General features: G+C 35.6%; 1 protein-coding gene across 1 annotated transcript in view; it reads right to left on the bottom strand.

Annotated features, from left to right (window-relative positions):
• Nucleotides 1–17,437, bottom strand: part of ADGB (androglobin) — a 129,693-nt gene that overhangs the window by 93,404 nt on the left and 18,852 nt on the right. Inside the window, exons 2-6 of the mRNA XM_064446993.1 lie at nucleotides 14,648–14,798; nucleotides 11,617–11,709; nucleotides 9,248–9,319; nucleotides 7,833–8,021; nucleotides 1,431–1,570 (exon numbers count right to left, since the gene is read on the bottom strand). Of these exons, the coding sequence (XP_064303063.1) occupies nucleotides 1,431–1,570; nucleotides 7,833–8,021; nucleotides 9,248–9,319; nucleotides 11,617–11,709; nucleotides 14,648–14,798 (645 nt within the window). The remainder of the gene's footprint in view (nucleotides 1–1,430; nucleotides 1,571–7,832; nucleotides 8,022–9,247; nucleotides 9,320–11,616; nucleotides 11,710–14,647; nucleotides 14,799–17,437) is intronic.

Here is a 17,437-nt window from a genome sequence, read left to right as displayed (position 1 = left end):
TAGAATTGTAATATAACTAACTCACAGTAAACTCTCTAGTCTACATTGCTTTCTGCAAGACCATGCACAAACACAATAGCTTGCTGAAAAACAAGTTATTAATTGCAGTGTTAAGAGTTTCCCTATCCACTGCTAACTACTAGCCTACAAAGTCAAATTTGCTTTTACATCTTTGCATCAGGCCCATTATTTTAGTGTTCCCTCTGCTACAATGGCACAGTTTCAACATTGTTACCAAGCATGTTATGTATACTTGCACACAGTAAAGCTCTTTTTGCAGGGTTGGAGATGTGGGTTTGAAAGCCATCATGCCAGAAGAGAGATCACAGAATCACAGAATCCCAGGTTGGAAGGGATCTCAGGGATCATCCAGTCCAACCTTTCTAGGAAGAGCACAGTCTAGACAACATGGCCCAGCACCCTGTCCAGACAACTCTTGAAGGTGTCCAACGTGGCTGAGTCAACCACTTCCCTGGGGAGATTATTCCAATGGTTGACTGTCCTCACTGTGAAAGATTTCCCTCTCTATTTCCTGAGCAGTTCCTCTCCCAGGTTATTATGCATGAAATGGCTGAATTTCCACTGTACCATACTCCACTCTTTCAAACTGATACAGTCTCCTCCGTACTGGAGAGATTTAGAATCTGAGATGACCAAGGCTAAAGAAGCCAGCACTGGAGCATGACAAACCCTGGAGAAACACACTCTTTCAAACACATTCCTGCAAATGCAAGTGCCCAATGGGCAGCTTTCTAGGCAACTCCCTGGCCTGTGTAGAAGTACTTTAGATCACTCTTCCAACAAGTGTAACTTGATATGACCAGAACGGGGAAACTTGACTACCCAGATCAGTGTTTTGAATTATTTTCTGAAGCTTAGTCATTTTAACACTTGGTGTTCAATGCTCATCTCATAGGAAACTGCAGCCATAATCGTCAATCATTTGCACCATGGGCAACCTTCTACTTTCCAGGTCAGTTTTAGGAAGTGGATCACCATACAGCCCACAACAGCAGAACTGTAGCAAAAGCATCAAAAGTGACTTACAATACTCTATTTTCAGTAGTGGTTAAGTCAATACTGGTTAAGGTTGACAATGAATACCTCATTATAACTTCTTGGACATTTCCATTTGGCAGAAAACAATATGTGAAGTTTTTCGGGAATAATGGCAAACAGATAAAGCAAACAGGGAGAGTACTCCAGCTTCTCTGCAAAGTGTTTTGTGCATAATTGTACAAACACATCTAAAAAGGAAACACTGCACCTTCTGTAGCTACAGGGGACTTTGCTTTACTGATTTACTGTGTCACCTTTCAGAAAAGTGTACATTTATCATTACAAAATTTTGAGAAAAATATATTTCCCATTATACTAAAACAATTTTTTGCAAATGACTTCACAAAACAAACTGAGCTGACTAAACATACCTAGTATTTGCCAGCTTAATGATAGCTTTGGACAGCAACATTGGCCAAAGTTCAATTTGATAGGTTGTAGCTGGCAGTAACAAATTACCCTCTTCATTGAAAGGCATAGTGTCATCCACAACGATCTTTCTCCAGCATCCCTATAATAGAGGGAGGGGGAAGAAAGAAGAAACACTGAGTTTGTGGGCTGGAAACAGAACATGTATGTAAGAGAACTTTTAACGCTTTCCCAAGAACCCAATTATACTGTAATTTGTTTTACATCGCAGATGGCTTCAAAAGAAGTTCTCATATAATATCTGAGAAGTATGGAAATAGTATTCATAGCATTTTATTACTGCTCTGACTTATTTATTTCACAGATTAATCTAATTGCAGCTATTTCCAAATATATTTCTTCTCATATGTGTAGTCCATCATGGGCATGCCTTCATTGCTGTTTCTTCAGCTGCCATGACAGATGCCTAAGGAAGAGTGATGATTAAAAAAATACTTAACTAAGATATCAGTTTTGCAAATGCCTCTTTAAGCTCTTAGTCTAGAAAATACTTGTGATATAAGCAGTCCCACTTGCTTCTCAAGAACTACCTGGGGATGTTGGCTGCAGTGGTTAGTGTCCTGCAAAGCATTAAGACTGCATCCTACAAAACACTATAGGAAACAATACAAAATTACTGGATGTAACAGGCACCCAGGATAAGAAATAAACAGGTAACACAAGATACTGATGTCTCCAATACCAGATATTTCATTAGTAAATTGAGCTAGCATCTGCAAAATAATCTTGCCTACCATTCTCCAAAAAAAGTCTCTGTCCTAGTGATTAAGACATAATAGAGAGGCAAAGGAATTAGTAGGGTAACAGCAAGTACTTCTGTTAATTCGCTCACAAAATGATGAAGAATGACCAAATCACTGAAGCGTTCACCATATGTTATCAGAGAGGGCAAAATTACTGCCCTCTGCTTGTAACTGAACTGTGGCTTCCAACTGAAATGCCCAACGATTAACTCTATATGAATTCTATAGATTTCAGAAGAAAATAAATTTAGGCCATATGGCAAAGGTACTCAAAAAGAATAAAACAGGCTAATATTTTTTAGGATAGAATGTATTTGCTGACAGACAAAACTAAATTTTTAAGATTTCCCAAGTTTGAAAAGGACCTAGGAAGTTAAATGATCACATATTAATCTCCTCTTACAGTCACTGCTGAAGTTTAATAGAGAGAGCGGTACAAGTAAAGGAAAAGATTGAGGAGATATTTGGTTTTCTATAGCTCAGGACATTTTTTAATTCAGCGTAGTAATTCTGTGCATGTAATTCTTAAAAGACAATAATATTTTTTGCCTATGTAGCACCATTAAATTTTTTTTCTACTTGCCAATTGCTCACCTTTTATACTTAATAAATAATAGAATCCATATCAAAATTATTTTGCATCAGTGATAACCTTTCTATACCATTTCACTGTTAAGTCTAAAAACAATTATGCTGGTTTAAGGAGATAAGAGACCAAGAGAAAGAAAGAAAAATATGTGGGGAAGGTTTATGGATAGAAAATAAATCTATAGGTGACAAAAAGTGGAAATAAAGAAACAAATTCAGTAAACCTCAGGAATGCAAAGTGAGAGGAGGATGTGGAGTAAAGCTAAAGAATATTGTGCCAATGTGAAAAATTATTATCCACAGGTTTGATCTGGTGGATGACAATCCCCTCAGAACTCAATACAGAATTTTACTGAAAACAGTTCACTATTCTTCCACTGTGCTCTCTCTATCTTTTAATTTAATTTTAAACTTTCTCCTAGAAATCTTTCTCCTCTGTCTCTACTGATATTTGTGTTTTCTCATTTGCATATTTTCTTTCACCTTCAACCATTTGGCCCTCTTTTTTTCACCTGTTTTTCTTTCTGTGAAATACAGCGATGCAACCAGAGAAAAAAATTAAATAAACCCAAAGGCCCAAACCAAAACAAAAACAAAAGTGTCAAAGAAACTAAAACACCCTGATAACTCCTACAGATGCTCTAAAATGCAGTCTTTTATCACATGAATACACAACCTCCGGAGCATTAAATTCACACACAGAATAATGTCCTCTGCTGAGGAACCTGGGCGATATAATTTCTGCCTTCTCAAACTCATGTTAACTTATTCCCTATATGAATATAAGTTATTCCATATGTGCAGGCAGTAGTAAGGGGTGAGGAAAGAACAGGCATGTAAATCAGCTAAGTGCTCCCCCTTACAGGAAAGTTAAGAGATTCTTCCAGTTTTAAGTGCTTTCCTATTTCTTCCTCAGTGCTGGCTAGCTGACATGTATCAATAGCAAACTGCATGAAACTTTCTCTTAGAATATCATATTTGATCTATGCTGTATTAGAACTGTAAGTTTTTTGTAATATGAATTCACAGTGTAGGATTATTTAAAAAGAAAATTAATATGTTCAGCATTTTATTCCCTCGCAAGAGACATGTATCAAATTGCAACGTGGATAAGTGCAGCCTTTCAAAACTTTCCCTGGCTTTCTTTGCATTTATGCTCATTCCAAAAGATGGAGAGATTTATAAACAATTTAACAGGGTGATTCAGAAGCTAAATAAATCCCTCCTTACTTTTATTCACAGGAAACAGGAATTTTTTACACTACAACCACTTGAGTAATGGTTACCAGCGTAGAAATGGAATATGAGCAATTTTCCAAGGGTCATGGAAGTGTTCGAGTAATTATTTTGTATTTGTAACTGTAGAGATTTCTGAAAGAACTCTGTGGTGAGGTGTTTCTAAGTGACGTACTGCATGCAACTGCGAGGCTGCCTCCACACCTCCAACATTCCAACAGGAAACTTGACCAGCTTATCCATCCAAGGCACTGACCTGCTGCTGTCCCTCTCCAGCAGCATCATCTGCTGCAGATGTGATGCAAATTCCTTTACTTTGAAGTTCTAAAAACATCGTGAGAAGGGAAGTTTGTGCCCTCTCCTTTTGTAGAGCAGCACTAATTATCACAAATAATGGTAAACTGGAGACTTGCCATGAGGACCATTAGGAAAACAGAATCTCTTCACTCTTCACCAAATTATATATACATTCTCTTCCTCTCCTCTGGAATATTTTTATGTCTCCTATTGTTATGCATTTAAGAGTGTAGTCCTTGAATCTTCTGACCTGCACTTTTACATCTTACATCTTCCAAATCCTTCCATTAACCACATCAGCCCTTTTCACAAACATAGCCCGCACAAAATCTTTTTCTCTCCAAATTTAAGAGTTTCATTCTGATATTTCTTGTTGCTCTTTCTTTTGACTGCCTCCTATTGGCTGCGAAATCTTCTCAAGAAACCTCTAGTCCTTATGTTATTTTTTTTACCATGGGTTAAAAACTCTCCAGGTTGTTATTTCCTGATTCTCCTCTTCTCCTCTTGCATTTCCTTCAGTCTTTGGTGTTTCCTTTTTATTGTATGAGGATTTTTTCCATGCATATATAAAAATAACTTATTCTCCCAGAAAGTAAAATGAGCAAGTTTGTTTTTTTAATTACTTCATCACTTTTTATGGATATGAAGTAATGCCAAATACACTATTTCCCCCCCCAAAATATTTTAGTATTTAATTGCTTTTTCTTCTAATTAATTATGCCAAAATTTGGATTTAATTTATCTAACATCGATTCTAGCTATTGGACCTTTTTTTATTTCACTAAGAAGTTCTCCACTAGGATTACCTTCTTTTCCATTTGTAGCTAACTATATGCGATGCCTTTGTAACCTCTACTAAGTTGGAAGAGACCCAAGTTAAACACATCACAGTCTAAATTCCAAACGGTGCTGAAAGTTTGGACAAGAATCCAGGTGTCATCCTTTGGTTTTTGGTCCCATGACATACCTTTCTGCAGAGCAGTCAAAGCTGTAGTCATGGAACTTTCCTTGCAGAAATTCTGAGTTTTAGTCCTCAATAGGTGAGAAGGGAAGAATATTCAGCTCTTCCACTCCTTCATGAGTGCTCTAACCATCACATTTTATGGAAAAGGAGAGGTGGCAGCCATACGATAAAAGATATGAACTCTTTTTAACTTTTCGTGCACTCTTGCAGAGTAATCTAGTGCTTGGTATCTGCATAGACAGGTGTGTCCAACACAAAACCCTTAGTCAGCTGCTTAACCTCCAGGAAAACTCTCAGAAACTCTGCATGTTTGTTTGACTAATTCTGATAGCTCCTAACTCGGTATGTGAGACAACTTAATTATCTTTGGAAAAAACCCACATCCAACCCCACTGACAATAACAGACCACTTCACCACCTAAATTAATACACTTAAATTCTGCTGCTGGAGACAATTGGTGTGGTGATGCCTTCAGCAGATTCTCAAGCAGGCACTCTGAATAAAACCATAGCTTACCTGGATCTACTGATACAAAAATTTTTAATTTGAGCAGCTGAAGCCTCTAAACCTAGAGATGGTTTGTTGTTTATTTGACAGTGTGCCAAGGAACAGATATATCTCTTTCAGCCTTCCAATGCACAGAACAAATATTAATTGAATAACTGCTTGTTAGTGGTTTTTTTTCTTAACGTTTTTTATGTTTTTGTTATCAGTAACTTGCAATAGTCTTGTTTTAAATATTGTATAACAATACTATTAGCAACTTAAATTTAATTAGTACATTTGGCCTGCTTAGTTTGCATTGTCTTAGCTGTTTATTTGTAGTCATGAGCATTGATTTTTTTCCTTTTTTTAAAAAAAGCTTTTACACATTCTTTTTTAGGATTTGTTTCTTTTAAGTATAACTGTTTCGGTTTCCATTAATTCTACCCTTTTAGAAGTCCAACAGGATGCCTTTGAGATTTCATTAACACTTCCAACTTCATGTCTCCAACTGACTGTGTAAAAAATACTTTCAAGTTTTGGCAACCAGAAGTTTAACAGGGTCAATTATACATCTTAGTGTTTTGTGACATATTCTGTTTGCAAAAGCTGAATGCAACGAGAGTAACCCTAACAACACAGACAACTGCTAACTTTTAGGTCAGTGATTATTTCTTTGTTTATTAGTATGAGGTTCAATATTAAATTAAGTGCTCCCTGTGGACTGTAAAATGTGTTAAGTTATTGTCTGTTATCTTTAGAAACTCCATGGGATGTTTTGGTATACCAGTACATCTTCAGTAAATGGTCCTCTCACCAGAAGTCTTTAGTCACCTTTAAATACAATTGGATACAAATAGCTCTGTAAATTCACTGAGTTACTTAAATAATAAAAAACATTCATAATCCTAATACACCAGAGATATGGGCCACTTGTCTGACTCTAATAATCTTTTGAATCAAACCTCCATATTCTATCATTCACTAAATAGGAACAGAAATATTCGGCATATTATCTCAAAACAATTAATGCCCGCACACAAAAAAAGAGAAAATCAACAGATGAAATTGAGTGAAACAAAAATGGGGTAAATTTAAATCATAGAGTTTATAGTACGGTGCAAACCTCACAGTCAGTCTTCATAGCAAAAATGAAATGAAACATACCTTCTAATTTACTAAAACCCAACCAACACTGAGAATTCAAGTTGTAAAAAGGAATTTCCATTCAGGTAGCACACACACATATGATACTTGGTGTCATCATAACATTTTGAGACACAGAGTAAAACAACTCCAAAAATATCAAGAAGAAGTACTTCAATAAAACAAAAAGGGGCAAGAAAGAAACAAAAGAAAGAAAATGCCTGTAAATGTGCCAAATTAATGACAGTTTACTTTGGACTATAAGAAGACATGTGATTTAGAAATCAAACCCTGTAAAAATCGATGTCAAGAATCACATGCAGCTCAAAGAATGGTGAAAATTAATCACTTCTTAAAACAACATTATTTTAACCACTCACTATACGACACAGAACGAACCAATTATTTTCTGTAAAATTTCTTGAAATTGTGCTTTGGGCTAAGGAATGACATTGAAAACTGCTGTTTGACACACACAAAAATGTCACAAGTACCAGAAAATAAAAGTTATTTCAATACATAGTTTGGACATAAGCAACATTTGCAACCGCCATTACAGGATCTTCTTTGGACAATGTAAGCTAATGAACTTAAACGTAGTATGTTGTTGCAATGCCCAGAGGAAAAAGATCTCCAAAGAATCAGCAAAACTCTACATAATCAACAAAAAAAGAATATTGCCTTTTCAAGTAATAACTCTATTTTATCAAGTTCTAAGTTGTACAAAAACACATGAACCGTAACAGGCATTTTTATTAACATGCATCAATAATCTGTCAACGCTTCTACTCCTACAAATCCATATCTTTTTAATAATAATAAATACCATTAAAATTTGCTATGCTAGCTGCATAATATTTACATATTGTTGGAGGGGAGTACTCACCATCCAATAAAGTTTCACTACGTATTTTCCATAGCTATTATACAGTGGCATGTGTCCCCTGGTAGCTTTACATAAGGCATAAATGTGTTCCCATGGTTTCCAAAAAAGTATGGATGTTCCACTAGTTAAGGCCTTTTCATTATATATCCTCCAGACTGCATAAATTTCACTTATAATCCATCTCATCAGCTAAAAACAGAGAAAAACAGAAAAAAAATTCAACTTACATGCTTTAGAAAAATAAAATGAAGTTATATTACAATGATAAAAAAATGAAAAGCTCCTGTTTTAAATGAAGAAGCGATGTAAAAGTATAGCTATCATTTCATGCAAAAATTAATTTCACTGGTACAACTTTTCTTAAAATCATCATAATGTCTACCTATAATAACACAAAACTTCATGAAACTAAGTAAAGGCACAATATAAATTATGCTGTTCATCATTTACCAAAGAAAAATGAGGACATATGGTTTCAAAATAAGTTATGTTACAGGACTTGTGAACTGTCACTTGTTTAATTTCTTATTACTAGATATAGCTGCTAAAAATCAATATTTTTTAGTACTTGTTACTTGTACTCAGTAAAAAACCTAAATCATTAAAAGTATTTAATGATCTTTACATTTAAAATAGAAGCTTTAATTAATCATGCTTTAGTGCATATGTTTCTCTAACATGCAGATTTCTGATGTATGCTATAGTTTCACAAGTATTACCGGACTGTTACAGCGATTTATATAAACAAGAATAAACCTTTACTACAAGAAATGCCCTAAAATTAATCAGTGGTTTTGTGGATAGCAAAATTTACATAATCTGTTTTCTGGTGGCTTCTTCCCATACAGTTTCTCTGGTGTTGAATTTTGAAATTTCATTGAAGCATTGAATGAAATAAAAGTTACAAAGTAATATTATATTCAGTAAGGCACTCAGATGCCTTTGTTCTACCCGCTTTATAGTTTCCCCTGATCTGTGGAAATTCAGTAAATATTTATTCAACTCTGGAGAGAAGGAAAGGACTGGCTGGGTGACAGAGATTTGCATATACATGCAGGCACACTAAGAAAATTACTTCAGGAAAGCTTGAATGAAAAATATAAATCTTTTCTAATATAGCTTTTATTTGCTCTTTAGTCTTCATAGTTCAAATACTTTTTTTTAATAAAAAAACATATTGGGAAAATCTCTTACCATCATTGATTTAATTTTTCAAATTATAAAAAAGGTAAACACTATACAAATCTAGATTACTTCTTGCCATTTTATTCCTATCATTCTTTCATCACTTAAAAAATTTGTCACAACTTATTTCTTCATGGTAGAAATTTGGAGTGAACTCCAAAATGTTAAAAAGGGTCAAAAAGTATGAAAGAAAATATTTTTTAAAGGGACATTAATGTATTTTTACCTACCTCACTACAGAATATATGCTCATTTGCTGAAAAAAGGTCAAATGAGGTTTCATTTTTGACAACCACAGGAATCTAGGAGAAAGTAGATTAGCTAAGTCCATAGCTAAATTGTCTGGAAAAAATTAAACTAACACTAATGTTTAACAGTAGTGACATACAAATGTTAGATATTTGGCACATATTCATTAGACACCTGCAAACTAAAGGACGTCAGTCTGCAAATCTTGTAGCTGCTTCAGTATTTCTTAATAAAAAAGTCTTAAAATGTAGATGGTCTGAATTTTTCAAAAAATTATTTTTACCAGGAGGTTTAGAGTAGCAAATGAAATAATTACATAATTAAATTGAGATTCCCTCAATTTATTAATAATCTTTGCATTGCTGTATTTAAATCATGATCATAACACTGTCCCATACTTTGATATTTCCTTGGCCCCCCACCAAGATTCAAAGGGTTTTGTTTTGTCATGGTCAGTTAGATAGTGGTATTGTCAGTACCAACGCTGACTTCATCAAAGTCAATCCTTGGACTGTATTACATAGTTTTGATAACTCTTACTTGTTTATACAGTCCATTTTCTTTTTATAAGCAGTTTAGAAAGTAACATACTAGGATTGTAGTTTATTGAACTAAATATATCCTGTGCCTCTCATCACTTATTAGTGATCATTGCTTGATTCTTTGCTTACAGCACTAAATAGGCTTGTTTACGCTTTCTTTTATAGTTACTAATAGATTAGGCAGCAACATACATCATCTTAATAGCCTTTCATCACTTGACATTTCCAATAATATTTATCAACTTATAAAATTTCTAATAATCATAGCTTCTTGATTCAAAATACATTGGACCAAAACAAGCACCGAATTTTTAATCAGGACTTAAAGAAAACAAATTCTTTCTTCATAGTACTCTAAAGATAGATTTTAAATATTTTTGATACAGATAGCTGTTTCCATGGCTTTCTGGGCTGCCAGCTCTCTTGCCCTTATCTTTCAGATACCTCTACTCAGTTTATACATTTTGGCAGCATTTCTCATCCAATCTTTCGGTCTTGTCAACTACTCCCTTGACCTCCCCCTCTCCTTCCTCCATTAAAAAATTAAAATTGGACCAGTTTAGTGTCTAGTTAATAAAAAATGGATCTGACAAGCTGACAAACGGAAAACTGACAAGCCTGAAAAGTTGGAAGGGTGGTCAAAGTATTTTAAAACTTCAGCATTTCATCTGAAGCAAAAATGTTTTACAACTTAGATTAGCAACAGCACTGGAGAACAATAACCTTTGAAATGGTAGGCTGTTTATTTTCTTTGCAATTAATTTTAAACATAAACTGAGTAAGAGCTTTGCATAATTTTAAAATGTTATGGTTACCTTCCAGACAAGTACTGTCAAAAGACGTAGATACGTTCTGTATACAGACTGGAGAATTACAATAGTTAAGTGAGAAAAAGTACTACATTTCTGGTAAAGCTAATTTATGGTTTCAGGATAGATATTTAATTCAGACACCTGCCCAAGGGAAGCCTTAGTTGGAACAAAGAATTTGTTTTGCCATGATACTGATTTTTAAGTAAGAAAACAAGAACACAAAGAAAAACAGGAAGGTATCTGTCTGTCCAAGTGTCTTTTAAATTAATGTGGAGTCAAAAAGCAGAGCAGACTTGGGAGGATACACTACCATGATGTTTGTACCAGAAGGTGCTGGTCCATGGTGACCCCTGTGAGAAGGGCACTCAGACTCTGTACAGTACCATATAAAATGCTATTTTTAGAACTAACTGTAAAGAAAGGGGTGAGTATAGATAACCTTGTGTCCTTTTAGACACCAGGAACCCCAAGTTGTGCAGCATCAAACAGGCTTCTGTTCTGTGCAGACCCCACCTGTTGAAAAGGTTACCCCATTTTGCTATTACTGAGCTATGATAGGATTTAAACTATTACAGGATTTTCTTGAAAGAAAACAACTCTTTTACTCATTTCTATTGTAAAACAGAAAGGATGTTCTCATAAGAACTTCCTGCTGCAGTTAGTTAAAGGCCAGGAGATGCAGATGGTGTAACTGGCAGTAACAAGAGGGAGCTGCCTGCAGGTTCTTCCCTTACTGTGTGCTGGCTGAGCTTATCCAGTGGCCCCGGGGTCACACCCGGCACCACGCAGGCCTGAAGGACAAGCTGTGTGTGCAGCACAGGTTAACTGCTATATGGATCACTGGCTCCTTGGTGCACAATGGTCTCCCAGGCAGGATGACTTTGCATGGTCAAGAGGGTTTTATCTGTTGAAGTAATTCCTCTACTAATTTTTCTCTACTTGTGACATGGCTAGGCAAGTAGCATTTTTTTCATTTTGACCTTGCTTGTTTCTTACCTTATTTGTTAAAAACTCATGTGGACGTTTCCATGAATGAACTTTTAAGGATGGTGGCAATTCTATTTTTCCTTCAGGATCCTCAAAGACATACTACATAAAACATGCATGAACAAAACCGGGACATTTTTTATTAATTACAGTATTGTGTCTTCCACAAGACTTAATATATTTGCTCACACAACAATTCACTTAATGAAAAAAATAGGATAGAAAGGGACTAATGGTATCTATAACTGTTTGTGCAAAGCCCAAACTGAAGATTCAGCACAAAAAATGCTTGTGTTGTTCTAAGAAGTCTATGTGGCTTTCACTGTCTAAATAGGTCTATGTAAAATGTTTCCTTTTTTTTTCCACCTATCAGAAAAACGTCCCCCAAAAAACCTGCTTAAGCTTTTAATTCAGGCACTCTTCTACCAAGTTGTTTCTAAGTATTTTTTTCTAACTCACTTATTTCCAAAGCTTTTTAAGTTGAAGATTGAAAGTAAGTATCTAAAGGGATATTTAGACACAAACAAAGCAGGTTCCATGCATTTAAAACTGCTATAGAAACCATTAAGGAAAGTCTCATATAATTTCAAACTCGTATTTCCAAAGCAATACTTATTTTCCATGTGAATGGAATGTGTCAGGATATATGATATCTCTTTACTTAATAGTACAATGTAGGATGAGGAGACACCTCTGACACTGCTTGTGCTGACTGAGAAACTAATCGGTCACATGGTAAGTGCCTTTTACTTATGCCTGGAACTAAAAATAGCTTTTTATTATACATTTTGATGTGTTTCACAGGCCGTAATGTACTCTATTTATCTTCAACAGACCAACCAAGAGAAAGAGTTTCCCGAAAGGAAAAACTGTGATGTTTTGAGTACTTACTGATTAAAGGAAGGCAAAAGAAAATATATTACAAAAGCATAAAAACCAAACACAAACACAAACCAAAGACTCCAAAATAGTATTTTTTGCTGCATTTTTTTCTTATGTGTTTCACTGTGTAAGTTCCTTCAACATACCAATCTGCAACAAATTATTTAAAATACCTGAAGGAAGCAAGATAAGTTGGGGCAGGGGGAAAGAACCTTTTAGGGATAATTATTTTTCTGAAAGCTTAAAGGAAGCCTTGTAGACTGGACCATACAGAACTCTATTAACAGAGTTTATACTCTGCTTTCAGACACATTCAACCCTGACTAAACAGTGTAACAGGAAAATTTAGCACTTATACCCTAGCTAAACCAGAGAAAGGAGGCAGGTGAGAATGATATAACACTACGCAAAGAAACACCAAAAAACCAGATACACACCTTTCTTCAGCTTACAAGTGCAAAAATACTTTGAAGAAGGATATTGTAGTTTTCAGCTAAACTTGGATGACAAAATCAGGTTTAATTTGTCTTTTATTTAAAGTGGCTGTATGAGACAACTGCCAGGTCTCAGGAGTTTATGCCCTAAGAACAGGAGCCTCAACCACAAGTTGTACAGGAAGGACAGGCAAGAAACAGGCACAAGACAAACAGACAAGATCAAATGCACGATCTCAGCAGCATACTGCACTGCTCCAAGGGGCTGTTGTGTAGGGGTGCTTGATGAAAGAGCTTTAGTGTTACACGGAAAGAGATCACTTCCGATTGATTCCTTTTCCCACACAAGAAAACAGAATTGTTTATATTCTTGTTTAAAGTGTACTCAAAGGTACTGGATGCCATCACTAATTCTGTTGCTAACAGAAATACCCTATACGATGTTGAATTTTCACTGGCTGCTTGGATCAAAAGAGGCCACATTAGAAGATTCTTTGTCTGTACATTTGTCTGCTGTGACCAACTCCTTTAAACTTGTAAGAAAAGCAATGTTTCATATAGCTTGTGGATGAAGAACTGATTGGTCCAGTAAACACCTCAGAATGCCTCTTATGCTAAAAAAGAAGAAAGATTTTCAGTTACAATTATTTAAAATTTTTGTCTATTATAATAATGTCGGGCAGACCTAACAGATTAGTGCTAGATAAATGTTTATAGAGTACAGCCCAAAGGCACCAAATGTGATAATGGAACAGAAAAAAGACACAAAGGAAAATTATTTACCTGTCAAGTTAATGGCAGCATTCAGTATAGAACCTATACCTTCCCTCAAGAGTACTTTGACCCCATAGGGCTACAATATATTTAAGCTTGAGGTAAGAAGAAAAACATAATCTACAAAGACATAAGCTAACATAGACACGGCACATAAGAATATATACGGAACAATCATATGAACAATGCAGAATTTGCATATAAAATAGATGATTAAGCAGGATGTTAAATGGATTTTAAATATCACTTAAAAACGCTAAGTTTAAGAAACACCTTAGAATTAATTTTACTACTACTCTGCATAAAACGCACATACATTCTGTAATGATAACCAGTCTAAAAAAGTAAAAATCCAGATGAATCTTAAAAGTCATTCCAAATTTGGAAAGACTGAAGAATTTTTAAGCAACTGGTAGCTGCTAAGTTTCTGCAAAATAACTATATCCCCTCAAACCATTGTCTGCACACTAGATCTGCAGACAGTGTTTCACATGTCCAGAAACTGAGGTGTGCAAAAGAAGAGACTTCAACATCCATTTTTCCCATAATAAATATGGGTGCATTTAACATTTTGAGTCCACAGAAACTGCAGTGCCCAGAGAAGGGATTATTCTGACGTAGTACAGAAGTTCAGCTGTTCTCAAATCCCCAGTTTTAATTATATTATTGAAGCAATTTTTGGGTTTCATTTTTTTTAACCATTAATGTGCACACATTAATGCACATACACATGTTAACAGTTTGATTAAGAAGCAACAAATGAACAATGCACAATACTTTTAGTTTATTATTTTGGTTTGGTAGGGAACTATTTAAACTTATTGAAAACATATGATTGAAAATTAATATATTTATCAGAAAGAAATTACTGTGAAGTTGTGACAAATACTCTCTTAAATACAGGTACAAAAACCAAAGTGGAAATAATAGATATGTGTCACACAACTTACTGAAGTGGGACTTTTTCCAGTTTTTTCTTTCTCTTTTCCAGCTTTTCCAGTATCCCATTTTTCTGCATTAATATCTGCTTCATTCCATTCTGGCCAAATAGGAAATCTCCACTTCTCATTGGAAGCGCCTACATGGGAAGACATAGTTGCCCTGGGAAACAAACAGAGGCATGAAAAACAATGAACAGTATATTTGGCAAGGGTAGTAGGAAAATTTTTATCTCATAAAATATTCTTTTTTTAATGTACTGTAATAAAAATTTTAGTGTTAGTAACTACCAGAACTTTTTGTCACTGAGATAAACAAGCCTACAGAAGTGCTAGATGGCACTGTTATGTACAAACCAACAAAATATTTAAATGCATTTATATGAGGAATTCTGCTGAAGTAAACAGGACAGCCGAAGCACAAAAGCAAAAGAATCCAAGGGCTCAGTTTCCTCCTCCTTCCTTTTCACCCGCTTCAAGCCACATGGTTCTGCTTCCACCCCTGTGCCAGTCCTAGCATTCAGAACCCAATTCAACTCATCCAATCAAAGGCTTTCCTTTTACTTTATTTACTTCAAACAACCATAAGACGCTTGCCATGGATAAAAAACATATTGGGGAATAGGACTCCCATTTCTAGGCATCCGTGAGGTACTAGACCAGCCCGTTTTGTCTCCTGTTAGTTTCTTTCTCAGAGCCTCTTGTGATACCAGTACTCTCACTATCCTCTTCTTGGCATTCACAGCTCCAGTAAAAAGTTTGCTGGGGCAGCAGGGATTTTCACAAGACTAATACGCATGCTTAATAGCTACCAACTAGCACTAGTAGTACCTGTGCACATAATTTTTCCAGTGCATACAAAGGGCTGAAAAGCTGAATTAGTTAGAATTGAGAATACAGCAGCTCCTTCCCCATTAAACCTGCAAGCAGACAAAGTAGGTGCAGGTCACATATTAGTTATATTATCCCAGATCCACTGGCAATAAACTGAGACATTGCTCACTCTAAAGAACAAAGGGGAGAGCTGCAGGGACCTGAGAGGCAACCTGGCACCAAAAACTGAGCAAAAGGGTTTAAATAAATCTTATTGCAGAAAAAACAAACAGACTCCAATCAGTTGGAAAAAAAGACTAAGGTCAGAATTCCCTCTTTGACGCTTGGCAGTGTTCTACAGCAATATTAGATACTTTTTTACTACTTGAGCCTTAACATTATAATTACATGATACTTCTATTTCATTACATATGTCAGCTATAAAAAGCGAAAGATATTGTAATTTCTCCTTTCCTTATACCATACACTTTTTTTCTTTCTATTTTTTCTTTTTTTAATGAGAAACAGCAGAATTCCTACAAGTATGTCCAGGAGATCAGGGCGATAACAGTGTTTTGGGTTACAGCTGGAGGGCTATTTTTACAAACTGATGCCAAGAAATATTTATTTTAAAAATAAAAGCTTAATTTCTTTAGAAACTGACAACTTCAGACTTGAAAAGGGAAGCTTCAAATTTTTTTATATATTTGAGAACAGGGGTTCTTTAACTCCTGGCCATATATTGCATCTCGTATCATGTGGATATTTATACTGATATACAAATCATCAGCTATAACCATACTCATGTTCTAAGTTTCAGAATTATAGATTCCTCTTGAGGTTTTGGTAACTCCAGGGAAAAAAAAAATGAACCCTGATTATGATTTACAGCATTACCCAGGTTCCACAAAGCATTTGACATTTCAGATAGAATGGTCACAGTGTCATAATTCACATATGTTCTATTTTAGTTGTACATAATAATCATTCATTGTTCCTATATAGGTGGAACATTAATTATAAATACTCTAAATACAAACACAGACTATATAAATTAATAGTCTAGCTAGGGGAAAAGGGTGTGTAGCAAGTGACACCTGATAATACTATTAAGCCCTGTCTCCCAAAAGGTGGAAGCAGAGGCAAGTCACTCTGGTGAACAGAGACATTGCTCAAGTGTAGAGCAATGAAATTACAAAAGCAAAAGCTCACCTGGAGTCAGAATAATCAAAGGACACTAAGGGCACGGGAAAAAGCTTCTGTAAGTACACTGGCAGCAAAAGGAAGACTAAGTAAGGAAAGTGCATGTCTGCTGCTTAATGGGGCAGGGAACTTATTGACAAAGGACATAGGAAAGGCCAAGACACTCAGTGCCTTTTTGTGTCTTGGATTTTGCTGGCAAATTTGGCTCTCAGATCTCCCAGTCCATAAGTCTACTAACAGAGTCTGTCAGAGTGAAGCATTACCTATAGTAGAGGAAAGCAGCTAGGAGGCACTTAAGCCAACTGGACACACACAGGTCTGTGAGACTAGCTCGGATATGAGCAACGGTACTGAGGGAGCTGACTGGAGTCACTCCAGGGCTCCTGTCGATCATACTCAAAAGACCGTGGCAATCGGGAAAAGTTTCTGATGACTAGAAAAAGGCAAACATCACACCCATCTTCAAAAATGGTAAGAAGGAGGATGTGGGGAACGACAGTGCTTGGAGATACTTTAAACTCAAATAGACAAAGACCTAAGCAACCTGATCTATGCTGGCCCTGCTTTGAGCAGGAGGTTGGACTAGATGACTTCCAGAGGCACCTTTCAATCAACATTTTTCTGTGATTCCATATTTTGTCGTTAGCAATAATAAGGACAAAGACATGGATGAAGATTTCTCACTGCTTGGATAATAACTACATTATCCACACTACCAGTAACTTACTGGAAGACAGCTGTGAAAATTCAATACCATCTATGCCTTCTGCTGTGCAAATAAAAATG

This window comes from Phalacrocorax carbo, chromosome 3 (assembly GCF_963921805.1).
Source record: "Phalacrocorax carbo chromosome 3, bPhaCar2.1, whole genome shotgun sequence".
Classification (NCBI taxonomy): Eukaryota; Metazoa; Chordata; class Aves; order Suliformes; family Phalacrocoracidae; genus Phalacrocorax; species Phalacrocorax carbo.
This window is presented reverse-complemented; position numbering and strand designations above follow the sequence as displayed.